The 27308-nt window shown below is 39.8% G+C and overlaps 1 protein-coding gene across 1 annotated transcript in view; it reads right to left on the bottom strand.

Moving 5' to 3' along the window:
- Positions 1–25999, bottom strand: part of LOC311078901 (uncharacterized protein) — a gene marked incomplete at both ends in the record, with an annotated part of 31111 nt that extends 5112 nt beyond the window's left edge. The window contains 2 exons of the mRNA XM_084107952.1: positions 24930–25203; positions 25384–25999. Of these exons, the coding sequence (XP_083964078.1) occupies positions 24930–25203; positions 25384–25999 (890 nt within the window). The remainder of the gene's footprint in view (positions 1–24929; positions 25204–25383) is intronic.
- Between the last annotated feature and the right edge of the window lie 1309 nt (positions 26000–27308).

Here is a 27308-nt window from a genome sequence, read left to right as displayed (position 1 = left end):
GTATTACTCCGCCAGTGGTTTGCTTGCAATTGGCAAAGGTGCATTGTCGCCACCAATTGGACTGGAGTGTCTATTATTCAAGCTCTCAACGGAAGAATGCATGGGTATGAGGCGTTTGGAAAAATAGGTCCACAGTTTTACAACGAATGGTAAAACACCTGTTGGAAAGCATCTTTTGCAGCAATTTTTGTGTGAGCCTATCAGTGAACACCCCTGACCACTCTGTGAGTTTCACGTCTTTGTAAACGAAAGTTTAATGTGTTTTAGGAAGGATTGTTCCAGTGTACCTATGCAGCCATTGTGGAGGTGGGGGGCGGTGCGCTACCACAGAAACCGAAAATTCTCGGGCCAGCAACATGTGTCCAAATTTCAATCTTAAAGGTGAACTAAGTAACTTTTTTACCTTAACTGAACAGCTTCAGAGTCATTGGAATGGTTATATTACTTATTTCGGTTGAATGGTGGTCGTTTCGCACCCCCCTGGTGCCCATGAGCGGAAAATACGCACTTGCAACTTTGAGCCGGCGGGCCGCCGGCCGCCGCGTCAGGAAGTCTCGCGTGATATCAGGTCTCGCGATGTAAACAATTGCTTTACGGCCAAAAGAAATCTGCTAAAATGCTGTCATTATTGCGCTCCCTCACGCTGTTCGAACCCGAATGAAGAAGACGTTTTAAAGAATGTCCCATCTGCTTTGATGTCGTTGATCTACTAGCCTCTGGTGTCCGAGAATCGCCTACGAGTTTTTACAACAGTGTTGTCAAATATATATTCCGAAGCTGTGGGGGGAGCTCTAGAGAGAAACCTGCGAGCAAAAAGCGAGAATACAGCGAAGAAATCCCGAAGTTACTGAGCCCCGCTTTAAAGGAGAACTCCGGTCAATTTTAACATTGAGCTCATTGTTTTGTAAATTTGGAGTGCTGTCAGTACAGAGAACAATGACAAAAATCGGTGTTGCCTACACCGTGTTATCCTCTTTTTAAAATTTGCACCCTGTTGACTTCAATGGGGCAAGTTTTAAACCAGCTTTTAGTCTCTTAACATCCTTGATGTGTCATTACAAGTGCACAGCCAATGTGAGTGATTCCTTCAGAGTGAACACGAGTGAATCTGACTGCAGTACATGTGAAAGATATGAATAAAGATGATGTTATTTCAGCCAGCGCTCATACCTGTATTTACATTCTGTTTTCGGTCGAAGTCCACAGTAGTCAATTGTCGAGTTCACGCGCGTGATAACCTATGTGCGTGAACTCGACAATTGACTACTATGGACTTCGACCGAAAACAGGATGTAAATACAGGTATGTGCGCTGGCTGAAATAACATAATTTTTATTCATATCTTTCACATCTACTGCAGTCAGATTCACCCGTGTTCACTCTGAAGGAATCACTCACATTGGCTGTGCACTTGTAATGACACATCAAGGATGTTAAGAGGCTAAAACTTGCCCCATTGAAGTCAACAGGGTGCAAATTTTAAAAAGAGGATAACATGGTGTAGGCAACACCGATTTTTGTCGTTGTTCTCTGTACTGACAGCACTCCAAATTTACAAAAAAATTAGCTCAATGATAAAATTGACCGGAGTTCTCCTTTAACCTGTCATGTCTTGTCATGTTATGTCTTGTTCCTGTTCTTTCTCTCTACTCTGTCTCCCTCTGCTGGTCTTTTTTGGTTACTTTCTCTTTCCCTTTTCTCTTCCTCCAGCTGTTCCTCATCTTCTCTGACTACCTCGTTTACTCTCATCCCACCTGTTCCCTCTCCCCTCTGATTAGGTCTCTATTTTTCTCTCTGTTCCTGCTTCTTTCTTTGTCGGATTCTCACTTGAGTATCTCATGCTAGAAGCAAACTACAGTCCTGTTGGTCTCTGTCCTAGTCCTGTCCTGTTGGCATCCGCCTGGTGAACGCAATCTATTCTCTGCTAATCTTCTGGTCCTTGTATCCTGTCCAGGGGCCTCATTTATAAAGCTTGCGTACGCACAAAACGGGGCTGAAAACATGCTTACGCCAGTTCCTGCGCAAAAGGTGGGATTTATAAAGAAAAACTTGACGGGGAAATTTTGCGCACCTGCACGCAAACTCTGACCCATGCGTACGAACGTTTTGGAGATGGAGCACTTTGGCGACACCGATGGTGAGCTGGAGTTAAATGTATTTTTGGTCACTTTTATACAGAAAATCTAAAGAAAATTAAACATATACAGAAAGATTATACAAATACAATTTCAATCACCAAGCCTGTCACTTGAAGCAAATATCCATTCCTTCTTAAATGTCCGCGGCAGCGAGCGTGTTGAGCCGTTTAGTGAAACTGACGCAAATAACAGTTTAAATAAATAAAATACTTCTGATATAAACATTTATATTAAATATGGCATTCAAATTAATGGAGTTAAACACTTAAACATGAAATCATTACTGAAGTTACATTTTTTTTAAATTCAATCATTAGAAATATTTGTTGTGGATGCGATTTGTTTTTGAACACTTTTCCTGTGGCGTGCTTTAATGTTTTAACCACAGAGATAATTGCTTATCATGATAATACCAGATTGTCTGAGAAAATAGTTTCGTGCAAATAATGCCCAAGGCCTATCTGTTTCCATTAAAAATATAAATCAATTAAAAATACAATTCGGCAAGTGGAAAAGATTGAGAAAAACTTTCTCTGATATGTATTTTACACTATTTGATTTATGTAGGCTATTCAAAAACAAGGCAAGGATAGGCAACTACTTGATTTGTATCAAGTCAAGTCAAGTCAACTTTATTTATATAGTGCTTTTCACAATACAGATTGTATCAAAGCAGCTTCACAGTATTAAAGCGGGGCTCAGTAACTTCGGGATTTCTTCGCTGTATTCTCGCTTTTTGCTCGCAGGTTTCTCTCTAGAGCTCCCCCCACAGCTTCGGAATAGATATTTGACAACACTGTAGTAAAAACTCGTAGGTGATTCTCAGACACCAGAGACTAGTAGATCAACGACATCAAAGCAGACGGGACATTCTTTAAAACGTCTTCTTCATTCGGGTTCGAACAGCGTGAGGGAGCGCAATAATGACAGCATTTTAGCAGATTTCTTTTGGCCGTAAAGCAATTGTTTACATCGCGAGACCTGATATCATGCGAGACTTCCTGACGCGGCGGCCGGCGGCCCGCTGGCTCAAAGTTGCAAGTGCGTATTTTCCACTCACGGGCACCAGGGGGGTGCGAAACGACCACCATTCAACCGAAATAAGTAATATAACCATTCCAATGACTCCGAAGCTGTTCAGTTAAGTTAAAAAAGTTCCTTAGTTCACCTTTAAATAAAATAGTACATAAGTGTTTGTTTCTAGTGTAAAACGTCCACGTTTGGTAATGCTGATCAATAGTATTGTTGATTGATTAATTAAATTAAGTATCCCCAACTGAGCAAGCCAAAGGCAACAGTGGCAAGGAACCGAAAAACTCCATCAGGTGACCTAATGGAGAAAAAAAATCTTGGGAGAACCCAGGCTCAGTCGGGGGCCAGTTCTCCTCTGGCGTTTATGAACTAGAGACCGGATTTAACTGTAAGATTAAAAATATTATATAAATGCCTGGCTGAAGAGATGCGTCTTTAATTAAGTTTTAAACTGGGAGAGCGAGTCCGAGCAACGAACAGTATCAGGAAGGCTATTCCAGAGTTTCGGAGCCAAATGTGAAAATGCTCTCCCTCCTTTGGATGATCTGGATATCCTAGGAATGACCAAAAGCCTCGAATATAGTGATCTTAAAGAGCGCGATGGATTATAGGGCGATAGAAGATCCGTTAAATAAACTGGAGCTAAGCCATTTAGGGCTTTATAAGTCAGTAGCAATACCTTGTAATTAATTCGGAACTTTATAGGTAGCCAATGTAGTGATGATAAAATCGGTGTTATATGATCAAATTTTCTTGATCTAGTAAGAACTCTAGCGGCGGCATTTTGGACTAACTGTAGCTTGTTTATTGAGGATGCAGGACAACCGGCTAATAAAGCATTACAGTAATCTAGTCTCGAGGTCATGAATGCATGAACTAACTTTTCTGCATCAGAAACTGATAGCATGTTACGTAGCTTAGCAATGTTTCTAAGGTGGAAAAAGGCTGTTTTTGTAACATATAAAATATGATTTTCAAAAGACAGGTTGCAGTCAAGTATAACACCCAGGTCTTTTACTGTAGAGGATAAAGTAACAGGACATCCTACTATGTTTAAGTTGTATTGTGAGAGGTTTTGTGGGCGGTTTTTTGAACCGATAAGTATTACCTCTGTCTTGTCTGGATTTAATAAAAGAAAATTGCGCGTCATCCAATCTTTTATATCTTTAACACACTCTGTCAATTTGGATAATTTAGCTTTTTCATCTGGCCGTGATGAAATACATATTAATGTAATGTTTCTTGTACCGTTTATATCATTTGCATATGATTATTCATCCACGTGATAACGTTTAAGTTATCACGTGGATGAATAATCATATGCAAATGATATGCAGATGAGGATCTGCATAGTAAAACTAGGCGTTGTAAGCTCCATATATGGTTATTTCGGGTGGAGACGCATGTACGCACAATCTTCCGCTGACTGGGATTTATAAAGTGAATTCTGCGCAGGTTCTGGCGTACGCACGGTTTTTATAAGTCTGAATATTTTTTTTGCGTACGCCATTTTTGGCTTTCGGGCGCACGTACACTTTTAGTAAGGTTCCTACGCACAGTTTTATAAATGAGGCCCCAGTTCATCTGACGCTGTCCGAGATCTGGTAACCGCAGTCTTTTCTCGAGCCTTGTCTATTCTGCTGCAGCCTGTCGCCGCAAACACAGCCTTCTCTGTCTGCTGCCTAAAGAATTTTTTTGAAGTTATCTGAAGTATTTTTTTGCTCAAGCATTTTTGTTTCATTTTTATCGCCCTCTCTGCGGGTTGCCTGTTTTGCCATTATCTCTCAAGAAGAAGAATTGTGTTCTACATTTTGCCACCTGTGTTCTCATTAAAGACTCTATTTTGATAATTCACTTTTGGGTCCTCTCTTACCTGCATAACATAACCATTGTATTTCATCAGAAACGATCTGAAAACAGGGCTTTAAGTATAAAATACCGATCTTGTCCTTTAAAATACTGTCAATAACAAATCAGGGTCCAAATATTTTCAAATAATCAGTTAATGTCTAAACAAACACCAGGTCTAACACTTATAACACATCCAACTAACTTATATGCATAACCTCCTATAAATATGATAATCTTAAGTGTGCTTTTACCTGCCTTTTGAATTTTAATTTCTATGTTTTTCTAATTAATGACAATGATAGAGAATTCCATGGTTTCATTGTCCTATATACTACTGTACGTTTGAGGAAATTAGTTTTTGCTCTGGGGAGTGTAACTCTGCCTTCACTTTTGCCTGTCTAGTGGCTTATGTGTACGACTCTAAATTGCATTTTAATTGATTGTACCGATACAATGCAATTGTATACTGTAAAACCTTCCATGTTGCTAATAAAATTGCCTCAGTCATCCGGTCTTCTACCTTTAACCAATTAAGATGGAGATGCATGCTATTAATATTTGTGCCATATGGACATTGTAAAGCACTTTTTAAAATGAGAGGCAAATCATTAGTAAAAATGGAATGCATGAGTGGTCCTAGACAGCTCCCTTGAGGAACTCCACATTATACTCATATTCTTTCTGAATATCTTACATTAAAAAATACTCTTTGCAATATATTTACTAAATAACTTTGCATCCAAGAAACTGCTGAAGGTCTAAATCCATAACACTCCAACTTTTCAAGAAGAAGCTTGTGATCAATAAGATTAAATGCTGCTGTAAAATCTAATAAGACTGCTCCACATGTCATTTTATTACCCAAATCCCTATACCAGTCATCTGTCATTTGTACTAAAGCTGTGCATGTAGAGTGTCCCTTTCTGTAAGCATGCTGAAAATTTGTTGTCAGATTATTTGTTGTCAGATAAATTATGCTGAATAAGATTATTTCTGAGAAGTAACCTTGTATTTGATCAAATACTGCCTTAAGATCTTACTTAGCGCTGGTAACAAACTTACTAGACGACTATTAGGGCCACTAAATGGTATTTTCCTATCTTTGGGCAATGGAATAATTTTTGCTTCTTTCCAAGCCTGTGGAAATGTTAGTCGTCTAAGGATTGTATTTAATAAATGACAGATACATAATCTATGGCAATTCGAATCAATTTATCATCTATATTATCTATCCCTGATTTTTTTTTTTATCCTTACATATAGACTTTATTAACTTATTAAAGGAGAACTCCGGTCAATTTTAACATTGAGCTCATTGTTTTGTAAATTTGGAGTGCTGTCAGTACAGAGAACAACGACAAAAATCGGTGTTGCCTACACCGTGTTATCCTCTTTTTAAAATTTGCACCCTGTTGACTTCAATGGGGTAAGTTTTAAACCTGCTTTTAGTCTCTTAACATCCTTGATGTGTCATTACAAGTGCACAGCCAATGTGAGTGATTCCTTCAGAGTGATCACGGGTGAATCTGACTGCAGTAGATGTGAAAGATATGAATAAAATGTTTAACAAAAATAAAAAGTAAATTTGGCCAGCGCTCATACCTGTATTTATTTCCTGTTTTTGGTCGAAGTCCACAGTAGTCGATTGTCGAATTCTCCACTGTTGCTTAGCTACCTATGATCACGCGCGTGAACTCGACAATTGATTACTATGGACTTCGACCGAAAACAGGAAATAAATACAGGTATGAGCGCTGGGTGAATTAACATTATTTTTATTAATATCTTTCACATCTACTGCAGTCAGATTCACCGTGTTCACTCTGAAGGAATCACTCACATTGGCTAAATGGAAATGACAATGTTTACCCCTCATATAATTTTATTATGTTAAAATTGTCAAGTTATTGTCTGTTCCATAAGATAATTCTTCCCTAAAATGATATACCTTGCTACCAAAATAATTATTCAAATAATTAGACATTTCTTTGGGTTTGTAATAAAAATACCATCACAGTCCGTCGAAGTAGGATATGGATAAGTATGTCTTCCCATTATACTATTTAATGTACGCCAAAGCTTTTTCCCATCATTCATTTTCCATTTAACTGTAGTACATAATATTGTTTCTTTTTCTTTTGATTAAGTTTTGTCACATAATTCCTCATTTTACAATATTTCTGTCCATCAATTATACTTCCAGTTTTTTGTGCTCTTTTCTTAGCCTCATCTCTCTGAGTCATTTAATCTTTTAATTCATTATCAATCCAGGATGCTCTACAATTCCTAATAATCGATTTCTTAATGGGGGCGTGATTACCAATTATTGGTTGGATTTTTTTAAGAAATAATTCAAGTACTCGATCTGGTTCTTCTTCATCATAAATATCTGACCACCCTATCTTACCCACATCACTCAAACAAGCATCATGGGAAAACCTCCTATATGACCTTTTATACACAATTTTTTGCTTAATTGGCTTTGGGTATTTAATTTTTCCTTGCAATCACAACAATATTTTGACCACTACAACCTATTTGGACTGATCCAGCTTGCGTATAAAAATCATCATCACTCAAATAAACATGATCTATATGATGTGATCTTACCCTTAATACCTTTTTTGGGGAAAATGACAAACCAAGAGACATCAGAAATACAATATCCCACCTTAATTTCACATCTTATTCTTATCAATGCTTCAAATCTTCCCTTTCATTCTCAATGCCATTTATGAACAATAAACTTGTCATACCTTAAAAAAGCAATGTCCCCTCTTTCTCTTGCAGCTTTCATTAATAATCCATAATCTATGCGTAAACCCATAATCTATGCGTTGAACCAAGATCCTAACTGTAGATTCTTTATGTTGACCCATAATCTACACGCTGCTTAAGCAAGCACGAGATCTGAGCTAGTTAAGGCTCAAAAGGGGTGGAGTTAAAACTCCAGATAGTGCATGTCTTTTTCTACACATAGGGAACATTTTATGAATGAAACTGTCAGGCCACACTGATGTGCATGCACCGCCCCCAAACAAACACTTTAACTGCGTGTATACCCGTAATGTAGTGAGGGCAGGGAGGGACACAAATCAAAAGCCTGCTCGAGTTCCCTTGAAAGGGAACTGTTATCTTACATTTGTATTATGACACTTACCTGTTGAAATGAGCATGTTGCTCTTTGGTCTGGTCAGACTCTGTGCTGCTCTTCTCTTGGTTATTGTTTGACATAGTAGCAGATGAATCTGTAAAATATACTACAGTTTTTACATGAGTGCTTCAAAATAAAGGAAATATGACTTAAACAAACTGGTAACCCTCAGTATTAATCTTCAGTCTGTAAATTGTTTTGTGCTTCAGATATGAATGATCATGTGGTTGTTGAGATTCTGCATGTTTTCTAAGGTCTTCTCCACATGACATATGATTATTTCTGACAAAACAATCGCTCTCTGCACAAAAATGTTTATGTCCACATAAAAAGTAGGAAAAGTTTTAGCAAATGTCATTAAGTCCACTAAACACAAAAATGCTTTGTTGCACACACACACACACACACACACGCACACTACCAGGGGCCCGTTCTTCGTACGTTGCTTAAAACATCCGAGATCAAATGACACATCCAAGATGATATCATCGTGCAAATCATGATCTGGCTAACTCGGTTCTTCGAACACACTTGCCGGATATGATTAGTATCGCTGGTTTGAGTTATCTGAGATAATTGCACGTTCATGCGCTGTTTAAAAGGGGATATGTATCGATAGTAGAAACACTGATCAGCAACGCTGCTATTGGCTGTTCAGCGTGGCCAAAGAGCGCGCTCAGTTTTTCTCCTCAGCAGAGCAAGAACTAAATAGTCAAAGTTTATTTTGAATTTTAATGTTTAATAAAAACGCCAGGGAACACCTCAAAGTCTGCAAAAGCCAGGAGAGAGGGCTGGCAAAAAGTAGCAGACAATTTAAATCCGTTAGAAGTGGCCATGTTAGATGTTTTTATCACTTATTAGACTATATTTTTGTATTTTAATAATTGCATAATTACTCTGTTCATTGTAATGTCAGAGTCACCACACTAGAACATGGGAACAAATAAAAGTGAAGTACAAAAATATTCTACATAATGGTAATTTTTAGTTATATTATAGTCTCTTTTATAAAATGCACTGTTAAATAAATGGTTGTCTGTTTATAAAAGCAACCAAGAAAAAGGCTGAGAAAAAAAGAAAAGATCTTAGTAACCTACACTGTAAAATATTTTTTGCTGCATTAAACTAAGGCTGTATAGTCATTTCAACTGTTAAATCTTGAGTAATGATGAATTGCTTTGACTTGTAAAGTGAAAACTGATAAACTTATGTTAATGTAAACATATTTTGCCATGAGTTATTGATCACATTTTTCCTGAGTGCAGTTCATTGTAATGACATTGTGTTTTCCTCTTTTGTGCACTTTTACATAATACACACTTGTATCTGTTCCCAAGAAAGTGGTGGCTGAAATATGTGCAGTAAGTGGACATTTGCTAACTTTCCAAAGGAAAGAAAGTATAAGATTTGTAATGTCCATTTGTTTCCATTGCACTGGACAGTGAATAAACCCTCTCAGATAACTGTCATATGGAGGAACTAGCCTACCTGCAAGTGCATAAATAACTTTACTTCATTTATACTTGTATGCTTTATGGCTGCAATATAAGTTGCAGGATTCCACATCTACAGAAAGGCCTACAGAAGAGTCTGCACAGACAGAGAGACATAGGCCTACAGGTGGGCAGTGTATAGCCAACTTTTCCTTTTTATTTGTTGCATGAGGCATGTGTCTAATATCTCTTGTTGCAGGCACTTGACCACTGGCTTTTCTTTACAAAGAACAATTGAAATAAAACTCAAGGAACTAAGCATATTTGTCTTTTATTAAACATTTAATGAAAAGTGTTGTTTTTTGGCAATGTTGTGTAATATGGCACATGCAACAATGGCACAGGCCCTGTCAGGTGTGCAACCCTCAGACTTTTCAGACACTGAAATCTTCCCTTTAGCCAAAGTTAATTTCATTATGTGCCCTTGTCCTGGCTAGAGCTGCATTGTAACTGGTTTGGGTCAGGGAATGGGGTCATAAAACACCTGTCTGCAGGCAGGAACATGTCATAATCACCTATGAAAAAATGCAGTTCTGTTAGGATCATCATAAGTGTATGTAATACAGTGAGCTTGATATTTAATTGTGGAACTTTCCTTACCACTTTGAAATAATGTGCATAAATGTGAATCTCTGAACATTCTTAAGTCATGCACAGATCCTGGCCATTTTGCTTTCACATTTGTGAAATGGAAGATTTTAGTCAACTGCCTTTTTTTAATTTGATACAATATTACTAATCTGGAATATTAAGAATCACAATAGTAACTGGGCTGCACATTTACATTGTGAACCCCCTTTCTGTTCACATAATCCCCTTCATTGAGGCCTTGATGGCAGTCTATAGTCTATGGTACCAACCAATCACGTTAGTGAAGCCTGAGTGACATATACTGTAACGGCATGGTCATGATTGCATGAACTTCATAAAAAATTATGATAGCCTAACACAAAAAACTGCTTTAAAAAAAACTGCTTTACAACATTTGGTCTTAAGTGGCTTGGAAATGCCACAAAAAAAACTAAAACTGTTTTTTAAATCTAAAAGCGCCAGGTAAACACAGAATGACACGGCAGACAGCACTTTCCATCAAGTTCTCTGCATCTCCAATAGTGTAAAGGAAAGAGCCACTCGCAAATAATCTTAGTAGGCCTACAGTTTATGCTGTAGTTAAAGCCCGACTCCGACAAGTCGAAAATAAATGTGCGTTTCCAACAAATTAATAATGTAAACGACAATCTCACGAATCACGAGAAAAAAATATATATCTCTCAGAAAGTGCACTATCGCGCTGCGCTGGACTTCCCGTATCAGCTCCGCTTGTGAAGCCACGATCTAATCCTGTTAACATGAAATAAGCCTGCTCCCGAGCAGGTTTAAGTTTGAGCACCTGTTGCTATGACAGCAAGTCCAGGATGAGCGTCGAAGAACCAAACAATCCAAGATCATGCCAAATCGCCAACAATCAAATCCAGCTAACTGAGTTAGCGACGTACGAAGAACGGACCCCAGGTCAGGAGTTGGTGATGTTGTTTTCTAAACACTTATGTCAAAACCACAGAAGAACCTTTTGGGCAGGTCTGGATAGTTTTGCTTATAATTAATGGATACAGTAAATGCATATGTTTCTGTATAACAATACTGATTAAGCAGTTGCAGACTGACCGGTAAACATGTCTCCAAAACTAGAGCAGCTGACCACAACCAAACAAACCAGTTTTTCAGCATTAATGAATGAATGAGGCATTTATATAGCGCTTTCACATGTACTACTGTACACCCAAAGCACATTACAATCATATCAGGGGATCTCTCCTCAACACTAGTGTGAGCATCCACTGGGATGATGCAACAGTAGCCACAGAACAACGGTGCCAGTGGGCTCACCACACACACACACACACACACACACACACACACACACACACACACACACACACACACACACACACACACACACACACACCAGCTATAGTGGAGAGGAGAGAGAGTGATCGAGCCAGTTCAGTGGATGGGGATTTTTAGGAGGCCATGATTGGCGAGGGCCACTGGAGGGAATGTGGCCAGGACACCGGGGTTACACCCCTACTCTTTACGAGAAGTGCCATGGGATTTTTAATGACCACAGAGAGTCAGGACCTCGGTTTAACATCTCATCCGAAGAACGAATTGCTGTCAAATTCATGCCTGTCTGTTTCCATGGTGCGAGCAAAGTAATGAAGTAAACAGAATCATTTTAAACTCTGTTTTCCATTCGATTTACACATTTAGATTAAATATGCCACTCTCATTAATGGAGTTAAGCACTGAAGTTACAAGTCACATGTGCGCTGTTGTATGTGCATTTATTTGCATGGTCACAAAAATTGGACTGCACGTGGACGGTGTGCGCGGTCGTCCGCAGACCCTCCTGACAGTGCGTGCCATCCCACCTGTAAACTCGGGGTACGTCGATCAACCCCAACGTTAAGTTTATGTAATAATACCTTAGTTTTTGCTTTTTGTCAGCTGTTTTCAATGTGATTTTATGTTGTTTTTATTCTGTTTTTGCAATAACTGTTTACTGTTCGAAATTAATAAATACATGCGCTGGCTATATTAGCTGTGAGTAACCATAGCAACAGGCAGTAAACTGAAGGGTTCTACAAGCTGAGCGGACTATGTCGGTACACGATCTGTTCCACCTGCACGATCCGTTCTACGCATGCGTAGTAGACGCAGTAGAAAACGCACATGCGCAAATGATAATTCTGTTTTGCGACGATTTACGACACTGCACGATCTGTTCCACGCATATACATTAAATAACAAATGGGTTCTTATGGACGTATTTTGTTATTCTGTGCCATGATGAAGACAGAAATATTATGTCGGTGCCTGTAACAGTTTTATACACTGCTGTCACGTTATTGGAGCCGTTTCTGGATGAAGGCAGACTGCTGACAGTGAGTCGTGTTGACAGAGTTCAGGGAAAACTTCCTAATGTCAAGTTTAAAATGAATACGCGCTTAAGGTGCGTGACAAAAACACACGCGCACTTCAGTTAGTGCGATTAAAGTGTTTACATGGCCGCATACTTTTCTATACATTTTGTTAGTGTGAGTTTATCTGGGTGACTGTGCACCCCACACTCTGTGTGTGTTTGTGTGTGTTTGTGTACGTGTACGTGTACGTGTGTGTGTGTGTGTGAGAGAGAGAGAGAGAGAGAGAGAGAGAGAGAGAGAGAGAGAGAGAGAGAGGGAGAGAGAGAGAGAGAGAGAGAGAGAGAGAGAGAGAGAGAGAGAGAGAGAAAAATTTACTCTTAAATAAAGATACTCAAAAAGTGTACTTCACTACTGTCCACTGCTGGTCTCATGTCACTTCTGTGTGCACACATGCTTCTTTCAAGTCATTTCCATTGCCAGTTTGAAATACTCTATAACGTTTCCCCAGACTTGTTTGTAGTTCTTTCTTCATGTAAATGCAGATAGTCAAGGCAGAAATGCATATTATGTTCCTTATTGTCTTCTGTAAACAACATTGAAGGGATTGTTTTCCTCATTTAGATTAAATAGATATATATTAGCCTATATAGTAATACTAATACAAAATTACTTAACTTAAAAGTTAACTAATATTAGCAGCTTTTAATAAAAAAAAAAAAAAAAGACACAAACCTACAATACTACTGACCTCAGACCAAAACACGGCAAGTTAAGTAAGTTAAGCCTAATACCATACAGCAATGAATCGCAAAGGAGAGTATGGAGGAAACTGATCATGTATCATGTAACAACTCACAACTCCTTTATTATTTTGGATTGGCAACCACGTAAACACATCGTAATGCATAGCGTAAGCTACATTTAAAAGCATCAAAATAGACCCGCTGTGAAATGTTAAACACAATACAACTAACGTTACACAAATATGCCGCAAGTTGTGCCGCCTGGCCGTCAAGTGTTTCATCGCATGCGTTACCGATAGTGTAGGAAAACCGTGACGTTTTTTACAACGTAATTACGTGCATGCGTGAAACGGATCGTGCAGGTGGAACGGATCGTGTACTGACAGATGTACTGACAGACTATAAATATCTCCGGTTGCTAAATAAACCGTCAGGCATAACCAGGGAAACCAAGTTATTGTTTGTAAAAACTTTAGATTTCGACTGTAAAACTAATTAAAAATATAAACTAATGTTTTAAAAATGTGTTATTTGGCAAGTGACCATGGTATAAGCGGGTTAATGCCCTTCGAGGTGTCCATTGTCAGGTATTAATGGACTTTGGCGGAGGCAACTCGCCGTTGTCCATTAATACCTGACAATGGACACCTCGAAGGGCATTAACCCTTAATTTGCGCTTTAACCACACACACACACACACACACACACACACACACACACACACACACACACACACACACACACAGCTTTAACAAACAGATCCGTTTCCTCTCTAGATATGCGTTCAGTCTTTCCTCTTGCAAATTCCGTCATGAAAATAGCGAATCTGCCAAGGCACGAGCACAACTGGCTTTTAAAGGGAATGAGAGATGAGATTCTGATTGGTTTATTTCACGTTACGCCCAAAACACACCTGTTACTCATTAAGAAAATAGAGGCAACAATTTTAGGCCGCTTTTTTAATGACATTTTACCATCGTTAAACTAACAAAAGTGAATTCGGACATTCACTTGCGCCGTGCGCTTTAGATCATGATCGTTTAAATAGGACCCATAATGTTTAAAATCTATAACTTTTCTATTGTTGGCTGTAATAATGAACATACGAGTCTCCATAGACTCCTGGCATCCGAGCCACTGAGGATGCTTTACTTTATAATTTGTGAGTGTTTTCAAATTGTCTTTATATATATATATATATATAAATAATGTCAAATCTCTGCTGTCTGTGAATGAGACAATAGTAACTTTAGCCACATCGTGCTAACAGGCATTTGCAAATATTCACTAAATATGAAGTGTGATACTTGCATGTTCTGGATATGAAGTTGAATCATGAACAGTTGGTACTAACTTATCTTTGAGAATTATATTTGCTGTGAGAGGTTCTCTAGTTTTGTTGTTGCCAGAGTATCCAAAGGATCCATTCTCTTCTGAAAAGGGGGCGGTGAGCAGCAGCTATTTTGCATTTAAAGATACACACACAAAAAGAGTGCATTTTTGCTCACACCTAAATAGGGGCTTTTGAAACACCCAATAATAAATTATCTGTGGGGTATTTTGAGCTGAAACTTCAGTTACAAAATCAACATCTGACTCACACTGAGCAACAAGTTATAATTTTATAAGGCCTAATCCTGTGTGGAGAACATCAGTTAAAGGGGACATCAGATGCCCCTTTTACAGGATAAGTCTCTGATGTCCCCAGAGTGTGTATGTGAAGTTTACGTGCAAAATACCCCACATATGTATGTTTTATAGCATGTTAAAATGCTATCATTTGTATAGCAAAAACGTGCCATATTTTTGTGTGTCTCTTTAAATGCAAGTGAGCTGGTGCCTCCTGTCCCCTTTCAAGAAGAGGGCGTCACCTGCTTGGGTGTCAGGACGCACAGAAATTGTCAGAAACTCTCAGTTGTTCAGTTCGAACCGGTGTCGGACAATGATGCCCACAGAGCCATAGAATAAATGCTGCGTGGAGATAGAACATGTATAGTTTATTTTAATTATTGTTGTAAACTATGTAGTCATCTTGCTTTAATCCACTATTAGTACAAGCCTGTAGTGGACCCCGTGCGAATGATGGACACATCGTTACTGATGTGTTTTATGAAGGTTATTGTACATCACACAAAATATAAAGTTTTTCACTCCAGAAAATCACCGTAAGAGCTGAATAAATAGTCTTATCCATAAACTCTCTCTATCCCTTGCATTATTTTCATCATACCACAGATCCCCGAAACTAAAGGGACATGGTGGTGGGAAAAATTTGGAATGTGAGAAAAAAAATATTCTTCACAACTTTTGTGTTCCCTCACAAAGATATATATATATATATATATATATATATATATATATATATTGCATTCCCTTTGCAAAACCTGTTGTGAGCTCGGACAAACACTTCCTGTTTAATGTCCCGCTGGCAGTGTTTCAGAGCTCCGTGCTTTAACAATGGAGCGTTTAATTGTTTTTGCTCAAATATATTTTATTATATTTTATTATTATATACTCAAATATAAATAAAAGCGGTCAGTGAGTGCTTACGAGTTCAGTCAAGTTTAAAATATATTCACAGATTCGAACTTCCCGGATCAATAACTTGTGAGCTAAATGTTGTTAAAACACAAATGACACCCATTTCCAGTCATAGTAACCAAATTTAGCTTACACTTCAATGATCTCCTACTGGTCATACTATACTGAGTTTGGCAAGTAATAGCACATAAAAAATACGTAGGCCTATTCTTTACACAAATGATGTTGGTACACAGCTAACATACTAGTTACAATAGCTTTTGCACAATAATTACTTACTGAATTTGATGGAATTACACTGTATAACAGAGTGAAGTTATTGATTTTTTTTTCTAATAACGGTAAGGTTATTGGTTTTGTTTCATAATAAATAATCATAAAAACTATAATTTTTTATCAAACTAAGTGTTGTAGAATAACCTGAATTTGGTGACTGTGAAGTTATTGAATATTTTTCATAATATAAAATGTGTAAAAGGGTTTTGCAGTTTGGAGACGGTCGCTTATTCAGACTTTCTCTCAGCCGCCTGCTTGGAGACCAATTTATATTATAAAGCTCGTTTTGAGGAAAATTGGCTTGTATCTCGTCTACCTTACTGTGATTGTAAATAGGTGTCATTTGTGTTTTAACAAAGTTTAGCTCTCAATATTCTTTATATAACTATGAAACGCTCCATTGTTAACGTACGGAGCTCTGAAACAGTTCTACACTTCCGACTGTGTGGAACCTAAATATAAACTTACTAAACCTCTTCCTAGAGACCTTGACATTAGTTTATAGCTGCAGAAAGTTTTTCAAACTTACTTAGATAACAGTTACCTGAGGTCATAGCCATTAAGGGGTTTCCCATAAGAAGTATTCCCAAACAATTCTCTCCCATTGCTCTATTCAGTCCAACAGCATTGCATTTATCCAGTCTGTGTTTGCATCCTTTATTTGTTTTATTGTGCAATTCAGTACTTCCCTTTTTTGTTTATTATCATATGTGCATATTCATTATTAGCAATATTAATCATTGTGGTTTTTACTCTTCCATATCTATTGTTAATACATTTCCTTAATTTTATTACAACTGTATCTTTATTGTGTCGATGATCAAATACTCTACTAGTTGTCCAGACTCTCACAAATCTTTCAGATAAATCAGCTAACCAACTCCCTCTAGTTTACATTAAAAGGTAACTCTCGCTCTCCGCTCTGCTGTTCAATAATTTAGAATTAAAGGGTAACTCTCGCCAAAATGCAACCTAGGCTCTTTTTGTTAATCTACCCGAGGCAAACTTTCCTTTAAAAGCACAACATGAAAAATCTTCAAAATCCTTCTTTTTAGTAAACTCTGTGTACACAAACAATGTTCTCAATGCTGGAGTTCATGTGTAGAGCCCCTGGTGAGACTTACAGCAAAGTTTCATGTTGTGTCGAACCTTCTTAGTGTTTTAAAAATAGCGATTTTTGATGCTGTGCCGCATCCACTCCCATTCACAAGGCATTTTAACCTAAAACGGTAAAACTTAAAAGTGGCGTTTCCATTCTAATTATGCTTTTAAACGAAAGTTTGCCTGGGCTAGATTAACAGAAAGAGCCTAGGTTGCATTTTGGTGAGAGTTACCCTTTAATTCTAAATTACTGAACAGCACTTTTGGGAGTGTTTCTTAAAGGTGACCTATTATGCCCCTTTTTACAAGATGTAAAGTTTCAGCTTAAAATACCTCACAGATGATCTATAAATCCATGTTGTAAATACCCATTTCTGACTACAGTCAAGAAAGGGCTGTTTTTGTGCATGTGCCTTTAAATGCAAATGAGCTGCTGCTCTCCATGATCACAGTTCCTGCCTCAGTCGGATTCTCTGTCAAATACGAACAAGACATCTGCTTGGTTTTGATTATCTATATCACTCTCATGGGCAGTGCAGTTCTTCATCAGTAAAGTTACATGCGTTTTAAAGCTATATCAGTTTGATTTGATTTAGTCTGTCTCAGTCTTTTCTGTTTCTTCATGTAATCACAGACGGACTCGATGATGGTGAGATCAGATCATACCGGCTGTTGTCAGACTCCTTGTGCATACACAAATCTCACTGGATTATTACAATTAATGGCAAAAAGAATGTTTGGAAATGTAAACTGATATTTCCTACTGACACACTACAGCAAAGGATATAAATAACTGACTTAAAACCATTTTTATGAAATATTAATCACACCCTCCTGTTAACCAAAATGTAGGCTAATACTAAACAACAATTGCGGAAAAAAATGTGTGATTAATCAAGTTAATTTGTTTAATCGATTGACAGCACTAATATATATATATAGTTCTCCTGACAATAAAATAACACATTAATACTTAGGAATAAATGTTTATTTGTAAAACAGTTTTGTAATATTTGTATATATATATAAACAAATTTATTTAAATATATAGGTGTACGAGGAGGAATATTATGTCCTGTAAAACAATTTCAAGACCTAAATGTACTATTTAGAAGAAGGATGAATATTCGTACACACCTGGAGTCTGTGAAGAGTGGCTGGTTGAATGATAGTCAGCTCTAACTGAAGTCAGCTCTAAATGAAACTGAAGCAGTCAGCTCTAACTGAAACTCTTTTTATTGATGAACTAAGTCCCTCCCAACCAAATCTAATAGGTGAGTTTACTAGAAATCTTCATGCTGTATGTGCGTGCTTTCAGAAATGTGTTTATGACACCTGCCAAACCAAGAATGTGTGTAAAATACAACTGTGGTCAGAATTAATGGCACCCCTGGTAATATGATCAGGAATGGCTGACAAAAATAAATTTGCAATGTTTATCCTTTTGATCTTCCATTCAAAAAAATTGCAAAAATCTAACCTTTCATTGAAGTTAAATAATTGAAAGTGTGTGTGTGGGGGGTGGGGGGTGGGGGGTGGGGGGAGGGGAGGGGAGGGGGGGGGTCACATTATGAAATAAATGTTTTTCTCCAAAACACGTTGGCCACAATTATTGGCACCCTTTTATTAAAGACTTTTTGCAACCTCCTTTTGCCAAGATAGGAGATCTGAGTATTCTTCTATAATGCCTGATGAGTTTGGAGAACACCTGACCAGAGATCAGAGACCATTCCTGCATACAGAATCTCTCCAGATCCTTCAGATTCACAAGATCATGTTGGTGCTTCTTCTCTTCAGTTCACCCCACTCATTTTCTATATGGTTCAGTTTAGGGGACTGGGACGGTTATGGCAGAAGCTTCATTTTGTGCTCAGTTAACTATTTTTGTGTTGATTTTGATGTTTGTTTTGGACCATTGTCCTGATGGAAGATCCAACCACTGCTCATTATAAAATTTCTAGCAGAGGCCGTCATGTTTTCATTTTTTATCTGTTGGTATTTGCTAGAATCCATAATACCATGTATCTGAACAAGAAGTCCAGGACCTCCAGCAAAAAAATAGGCCCACAACATATAAGATCCAGCAGTATATTTAACCGTAGGCATGGGGTACTCTTCATCCCTGTCTGCACTAAACACATCTGGTGGGTTTGCTGCCAAAAAGCTCTTTTGTTTTTAGTTTCGTCTGCCCATAGAATCCAGTCCTTTTTGAGGATCCAGTCGTGTCTGACAACTGAATTCGCTGGAGTTTGTTTTTGGACGAGCAAGGAGGATTTTTCGTGAAATCGTCCTAAACAACATGTGGGGATGTAGGGGTTTTTTTTTTTTTTTTTTTTTTTATATAGGCTTTCTGACCCCAAGACTCAACTAATCAATGCAATTCTCCATCTGTGATCCTTGAAGTTTTCCTCCTCACCGTTCATTAACCCTTTAGAACCGGCTGTGTCATCGCCGACACACACCAGCAAGCTGTATTCATTTTACCGTAACTCTTCAACCATTTGGACTATCAAAACCATTCAAATTGCCCCGACAGTAGACAACATGCGCTTTTCGGCAATATATGGCTTATTACCGTCTGAAAATGACAGCAGCGCAGGAAGGAAGGAATTGAACAGAGAGATATGAAGCGCGGCAGGTTAGAGTGTTTTGGATTGAATAAAATAATAAAAGAAACGAACAAATACATGGCGAAAGAAGTGTTAGACAGCAGAAGATGGGACTAGGATGATTTTTAGTGAAACTTGGGAAGCGGATGACTGTTACTCTTTCACGTATCTAAGCATGTAGTGTGTGCATGTGTATGTGTGCGTGCCTGAATGCATGCATTCGTATGTGTGCGTGTATGAAAAAAAGTGTCCTAAATGAAAACCGTGCAATCCAATGTCACAAAAAAGACTTGTATATATGTATTATAGTTCATTCTTCAACTTTAACGTGTTAGTTTCTTTCGTTCATGATTTTTTCTTTTTTTTTTCTAAATAAAAATAAGTAAATTTATTATCTTTTTTTTTATATATATATATTTGTCCATTTAAATTATATTTACAAACTCACCACACACAATATTGGTCAATAACTGTAATTTGTTGAAAGCTAATCTTTTTCTGAAAAAGATGACACCTTGAACATGAAGATAGGACATTGTTTTAGAATTTTACAGTCAAAAAATCTAAATATGTGAAAAACACCTATTTTAGCTTCAGATTCTAAAGGGTTAAGACATTATAGACACACGTCCTCTTCCTGGCAGATTCGTAACATCTTTAGTTGATTGGAACTTCTTAATTATTGCCGGTCAAAATGGGGATTTTCAACTCTTTATCGATTTTCTTACAGCCACTTTCTATTTTGTGAAGCTCAACAATCTTTTGCTGCACATCAGAACTATATTCCTTGGTTTTACTCATTGTGATGGATGATTAAGGGAATTTGGTTTACCATTTTTTTGGTTTACCATTTACCATCATTTACCATTAATGGAAAAAACAGGGGCTGCACGTGTCACCCTGCCCACACTCTGATTGGCTTCATCGTCTTTCAAAGGCCTACATGATACAAAAAGTGTTCGTTGTTTGTGTAGGAAGGAGTATGTAATGTAAAAAAAAAATGGAAAAGCTGTGCAGTTTCACAAAGCCTTTATTATGATGCACAGACGGAAAAAAACATTAGACTGTATCTCACAATGTCCCTGAAATGTTTGTTTTGGTAAATTAAGCTGGTCTTTAGACTAACGCACGAACGACCCCACAGCATAAAAAAAAAAAAAAAAAAAAAAAAGGTTGATTATCCACAGCAGGAGGGTCAGGTCTTCAGGTAGATGAATGCATTATGAATTAGGCTAAATGATTCATGGCCTTTTGATTATTTCATATCACCATAGTATGAGAAAGGAAATGAAATCGTTATCAGTCACATGACAAGAAACACTTATAGTTACAGAAGGTGTTATTGGCCATGCAGTTGTATGATAACTAAATTACATTGCAATAGGCTAATGTGTCTGCCGTGTTATCTACTCTTCATGTGTGTATGAAGCTTACATTTTCTTAACTACATTGCAAAGCATAATATCAGCATAATATTTTGCTACATTTTATTTCAGAAAAACAATCTGTTCCTCGTTATTTTAAAGTGATGAAATCGAGAACTCATGTTACATTTTTAAGAATTAGTCTTATTTTGAAATTTTTATTTTGTTTCGTGTCATACTCCTGCTGTTCTTTGTTTGTTTATAGAACATGAACACATTTGCATGTAAACACATCCTCATCACTCATTTGTTTAGGTCCACATTTAGACGTTCAGATGGACAATATTTACATCTCTGACATGAAACAGAAGCAATAACAGTGTTTTATTGTTCTAGTCATATAATATTTCATTGTTTCATTCAGTTTTATTCATCTGTTAGTTTTATTGCAACAGTAAAAGTTACACTTCTTAACATTAGTTTTTCTCTGACTGTTATAAAGCACATTTGTTATAGGAAAAAAAAGCAGTGAAAAATGATTATGTAGTAGATGATAATTATGTATTTATGATAACATGTAGTGGCCTGGGGCCTAAACCATGAAGCCGGTTTATGTGGCTAACAAGGTTAGCTGGCATTTTTTTCAGTAAACGCAATCCTAACGTTGTGAATGTTGCTGTTGTCAAGTCCACTGTTTAGGGCTGCGTTTCCCAAAAGCACCATGAGCTAAGTCGGTTGTCGAGACCATTGATGGCAAATGTTGGCAAATTGATTGCCATTAATTTACAAAATGGCAAATTGATGGCAAATGGCAAATGTTTCTACTTCGACTTGCAATGCTTTTTCGGAAACGTAACCCTTGTGAATGTGATTTTTCTTCAGTCTATGTTTTATTTCTACATGAATAAAACTAGCTGCTATTGTAACAGAGTTAGAATTGTATTTATTTTTATTGTGAATCCTACGGTGGCCGAGAGAGCTCAACGCGCTGCAACTGATGAAAACACATGCAAATAGAAAAACACCTGCAAATTAAGAAAACATCTTCATCAGTTTCACAACACATGTGTGCTCCAAATACTCACAACACAACCAAATACAGAAACGCGCTGCAAAAGTTCACAACACAAACAAATACAGAAACGCGCTGCAAATAGAACAGAACACAACGGAAATGTTTCCGGGGAACCCAATAAGTGACGGACCCGGCTGAGACGTGCTTACACCTTACAGCTAGAAACAGCTGTCTACTTTTATTATTATTTTTATTTTTTTGCAAAACATACAGAGATGACACGTTTATGACATACAACTTTGTATACAATATACAAAATATATTTACAATATGTTCAATGTCATGAGAATACTAAAAAGAACAATGAGCTGAAGACTAAAATAAATAAATAAAAAAAGATAGAGAAAAAGAACATGAGGGAAAGACATTAATCTATACATCAGTTACATTGTACACATTGTGTCATGTTATGTTAAAATAAGTTTAATAAGAAATGTTAGAATGCAGCTGAGCTAGGGTCCAAATATGAGACGGCAAGTTTTAAAGTTGAGAAACTCACACACAGATATAACGCATATTTTAAAAACTTTGTTGTATAAAATGTACATTTATTTGCAACAGTTATGTTAACAGCAATAATACTATATTTCTGGTAAGAACAGCTATTCAGCTGATGGACACGCGCTGCGTTGTCATGGAAACATCCCAGGTGAAAATAATGAGGAAATTACGTTGTCTTTCGTTGCTCCCTTCATCAACATAATGGCACACAAGTTCCCCGCTCACTCCAAAGTGCCCAATTCAAGGGCTCTGCCGTCTGCCCTATTAAGAGAGTAGGGCATAGGTAAAGCTCACGAGCAATAAGCACGTCCCCGCCGTCCGTCCGTCACTTATTGGGTTCCCCGGAAACATTTCCGTTGTGTTCTGTCCTATTTGCAGCGCGTTTCTGTATTTGTTTGTGTTGTGAACTTTTGCAGCGCGTTTCTGTATTTGATTGTGTTGTGAACTTTTGCAGCGCGTTTCTGTATTTGATTGTGTTGTGAACTTTTGCAGCGCGTTTCTGTATTTGATTGTGTTGTGAACTTTTGCAGCGCGTTTCTGTATTTGGTTGTGTTGTGAGTATTTGGAGCACACATGTGTTGTGAAACTGATGAAGATGTTTTCTTAATTTGCGGGTGTTTTTTCTATTTGCATGTGTTTTCTTCAGTTGCAGCGCGTTGAGCTCTCTCGGCCACCATAGAATCCTCCTGAATTCAGCAGCAGTTATTCATTTCATGTTGAAACAGTGCCCTCATGTGGTTTGTTTGGGAGCTGCAGACAAAAATACGTGGTTTGACGGAATATAACATAACACAGCAGTTGCTATTGGGAATGCACACTGTTGGTATGTATATTCGTTTTTTTTATATTCATATTCAATTTTTGTGATTATAACGTAAAATGACTAGCGATTTCGAGTATTTTGTGTTTATGATTTGGTTTAGCCAATGTTTTAACCATTTAATCCAAGTAGTAACATATATTTTATTAGTTATGGCCTTTTGTGAACTTCCGTCCGATAGTGCTCTCGTTAGCAAGGCCACGAGGTTGTTAATTGTATCTTATATTTATATTTTATAGTCTATAGAATCTGATAAAAGTTTGAGGGGTGGCCCATCCTGCTGCATTGCACACTTCTTGGATCGGGCCCCTGAAAGGAAGTGTCACGGTGGGATAAATGCAAAAAGGTGCGAGGACTCAAGTGCAGAGAAATGAAGTTTATTTATAAAAGAAACACTAAACACAAAACAAAACCCACGAGGGGGAAAACAAAACTAATAAATACCAAACCAAAACAGAACAGAACAATAACTTTCTGGAGGATCACGGGGAACAGGAAACATTAGACAACGTACCGACACAGACTGCAAACAAGAGGGGACTTATAAGGGGAAACTAATCAGGAGGGAACAGGTGGATGAACTCAAACAATAATCAGATAACAAGGGGGAGGGATCAGACAATGACACGAGCACATGGCCCAACATAACAAAACACCCATGTGTAGCACAAGACAGGATAGGCATGTGACATTACCCCCTCCCTACGGAGCGGCTACCTGACGCTCCATAAGACCAGGGCGGGACGGGAGGGACAGACCAGGGAGGGACGGGAGGGACAGACCAGGGAGGGACGGGAGGGACGTGAATGTCAGTCCATCTAACGGCCAGGGCGGAGACTTTCCCTCGGGCGGCCAGGGCGGAGACTCTCCCTCCGGCGACCAGGGCGGAGACTTTCCTTCGGGCGGCCAGGGCGGAGCAGACAGTCCATCTGGCAGCCAGGGCGGAGACGACGGCTCTGGCGGCCACGGCGGAGACGACCCCTCGGTCGGCCACAGCGGAGACGACCCCTCGGGCGGCCATGGCTCAGGAACAGGAACCGGCTCAGGAACAGACACTGGCTCAGGAACAGACACCGGCTCAGGAACAGACACCGGCTCGGTGGCGGCCCTCTTGTCCGAAGACACAGGCTCGGCGGCGCCCCTCTTGTCCGAAAGACACAGGCTCGGCGGCGCCCCTCTTGTCCGAAAGACACAGGCTCGGCGGCGGCCCTCTTGTCCGAAGACACAGGCTCGGCAGACGTGACATGAACAGTGTCTGTGGCATCCATCTTGTCCGCAGACACTGGATCGGCAGACGTGACGTGAACAGTCTCTGGATCGGCAGACGTGATGGGTCGTTGGGCGGAGGGGCCAGAGCAGGACGCCTGGGCGGAGCGGGCAGAGCAGGACGTCTGGGCGGTGCATCAGTGATGGCAGTCACCTCCGGGATGGTCTCCGTGTTAGGAGCCACCGGACAATCAGCTGAAGAGGCCCTTTTCCTCCTTCTCCGTCTCCGGACCACCGGACTCAAGACCACCGAACCCGGGACCACCGGAACTGGGACCACCGGAAATGGGACCACTGGACTCGGGACCACCGGAACTGGGACCACCGGAACTGGGACCACTGTACTCAGGACCACTGGAACTGGGACCACCGGAACTGGGACCACCGGACTCGGGACCACCGGACTCGGGACCACCGGAACTGGGACCACCGGAACTGGGACCACCGGACTCGGGACCACCGGAACAGGGACCACCGGAACTAGGACCACTGGACTCGGGACCACCGGAACAATGTCCACCGGAACAGCCATGGAGGAGGTCTTCCTTCTCCTCCTCCGTCTCGGGACCACCGGAGTCAGGTCCTCTGGGACCACCGGGCTTGGGAACACAGAGCTAAGGGAAGCCACAGGAGCCCTCCACCTGTACCGGCGAGTACGAGGCGGTGTGGGAATGACCGCCTCTGGGGTCTCTGTAGCTCCTTCCTCCACCTCAGAATAGGTGGCAGATGGGCCGGAGCATCTCTTCCTCCTCCCTCTCCCCGAAGGGGTCATCGGCGGACTGGGGACTTGGGAGTTTGTGAGGTAAATGGGAGGTGGGCCAAGAGGCGGAAGATCACCCTCCCTTCCGCGATGGTAAACATACCCCACAAACTGCCAGAATGGCAATATCCCCAGCATTCCCATCTCCCAGGCAGGCACAGACATATTAAGGCTGGTGTTAAAAGTGTCCTTGAGCTCTGCGTCGCTGATGTTGAGCCCCTCCGCTACAACCACAAACTGGTGAGCAAACTCTTTTACGCTGGCATTCCCTTGTTGAAGCGAAATGAGTTTGCTACGATGATCAACTTGTTGAGCAGAAGGGCAGGGAGATGGGAAAAGGAAGATGCCCATTTCTTCTGCTGAGTCCTCAGTAGGTCGGTACGTTATGTCACGGTGGGATAAATGCAAAAAGGTGCGAGGACTCAAGTGCAGAGAAATGAAGTTTATTTATAAAAGAAACACTAAACACAAAACAAAACCCACGAGGGGGAAACATAACTAATAAATACCAAATCAAAACAGAACAGAACAAGAACTTCCTGGAGGATCACGGGGAACAGGAAACATTAGACAACGTACCGACACAGACTGCAAACAAGAGGGGACTTATAAGGGGAAACTAATCAGGAGGGAACAGGTGGATGAACTCAAACAATAATCAGATAACAAGGGGGAGGGATCAGACAATGACACGAGCACATGGCCCAACATAACAAAACACCCATGTGTTTTGCCCTCACGGCCACGCACCTGATAGGCCATAAAGATAGCCTGAACGACCCAGTTACTGATGGTCTGTTTGGATGCGGGAAGCCCCTTTTTGGGCTTCTTGGACAACTGGTCTGACTTCCACCATGAAGAAGACCTCTGGACATAAATCTTGAGAGCTCTGAGGGCAGAGTAAATTAAGTCTTTCTTCATCTGCCGTCACGTGAGGTGGAGGATAAAAAGCCTACTGAACCGTAGGCCATGCCACACTAGATGGCACTTTAGGCACACAGCCCGGCCTGGGATGCAAGATAGCCTTAATGTCGCTCGGAGCAAACTCCGGGCACCCATGAGATATAGAGAGCGCCTGAAGGCCTCCTACTCTTCTTAGAGAAGTAATGGCTAATAACAAATCTACCTTGAGGAAAGGTTCTTGGCCTCAGCCGACTCCAGAGGTTCGAAGGGGGCCTCGACCAGACCTTCGGGAACCACTGGCAGGTCCCATGTGGGAACTCTTTTACGAGCCGCAGGTCTCATCCTCCGAGCCCCACGGAGGAAACGTACGACCAGCTGATGTCTCACCAGAGGCCCATCACCCAGAGGAGCTTGGAAAGCCACAATGGCAGCCACGTACACCTTGTGTGTGGACTGGGTAAGACCAGCCCAGAAGCGATCTTGGAGGAGTTCCAGCACTGAAGCCAAACGGGCTGTGTCCACCTCACTCTCTCTACACCAACAAACGGGCTGTGTCCACCTCACTCTCTCTACACCAAGTGGAAACACATTCCACTTTAGGCTGTACAATCTCCTCGTGGAAGGAGCTCTGGAACTGAGTATGATCTCAACCACTCCAGCTGAAAGGCCAGCCTCTAGGTAATGAGCCCCCTCAAGGGCCAGGCCCAAAGTTTCCACAGGTCTGGGTCCACAGAGTAGAGCAATCGGGGGAAAAGTG

Source organism: Abramis brama, assembly GCF_963993115.1.
Source record: "Abramis brama genome assembly, chromosome: 3".
NCBI classification, from domain to species: domain Eukaryota; kingdom Metazoa; phylum Chordata; class Actinopteri; order Cypriniformes; family Leuciscidae; genus Abramis; species Abramis brama.
This window is presented reverse-complemented; position numbering and strand designations above follow the sequence as displayed.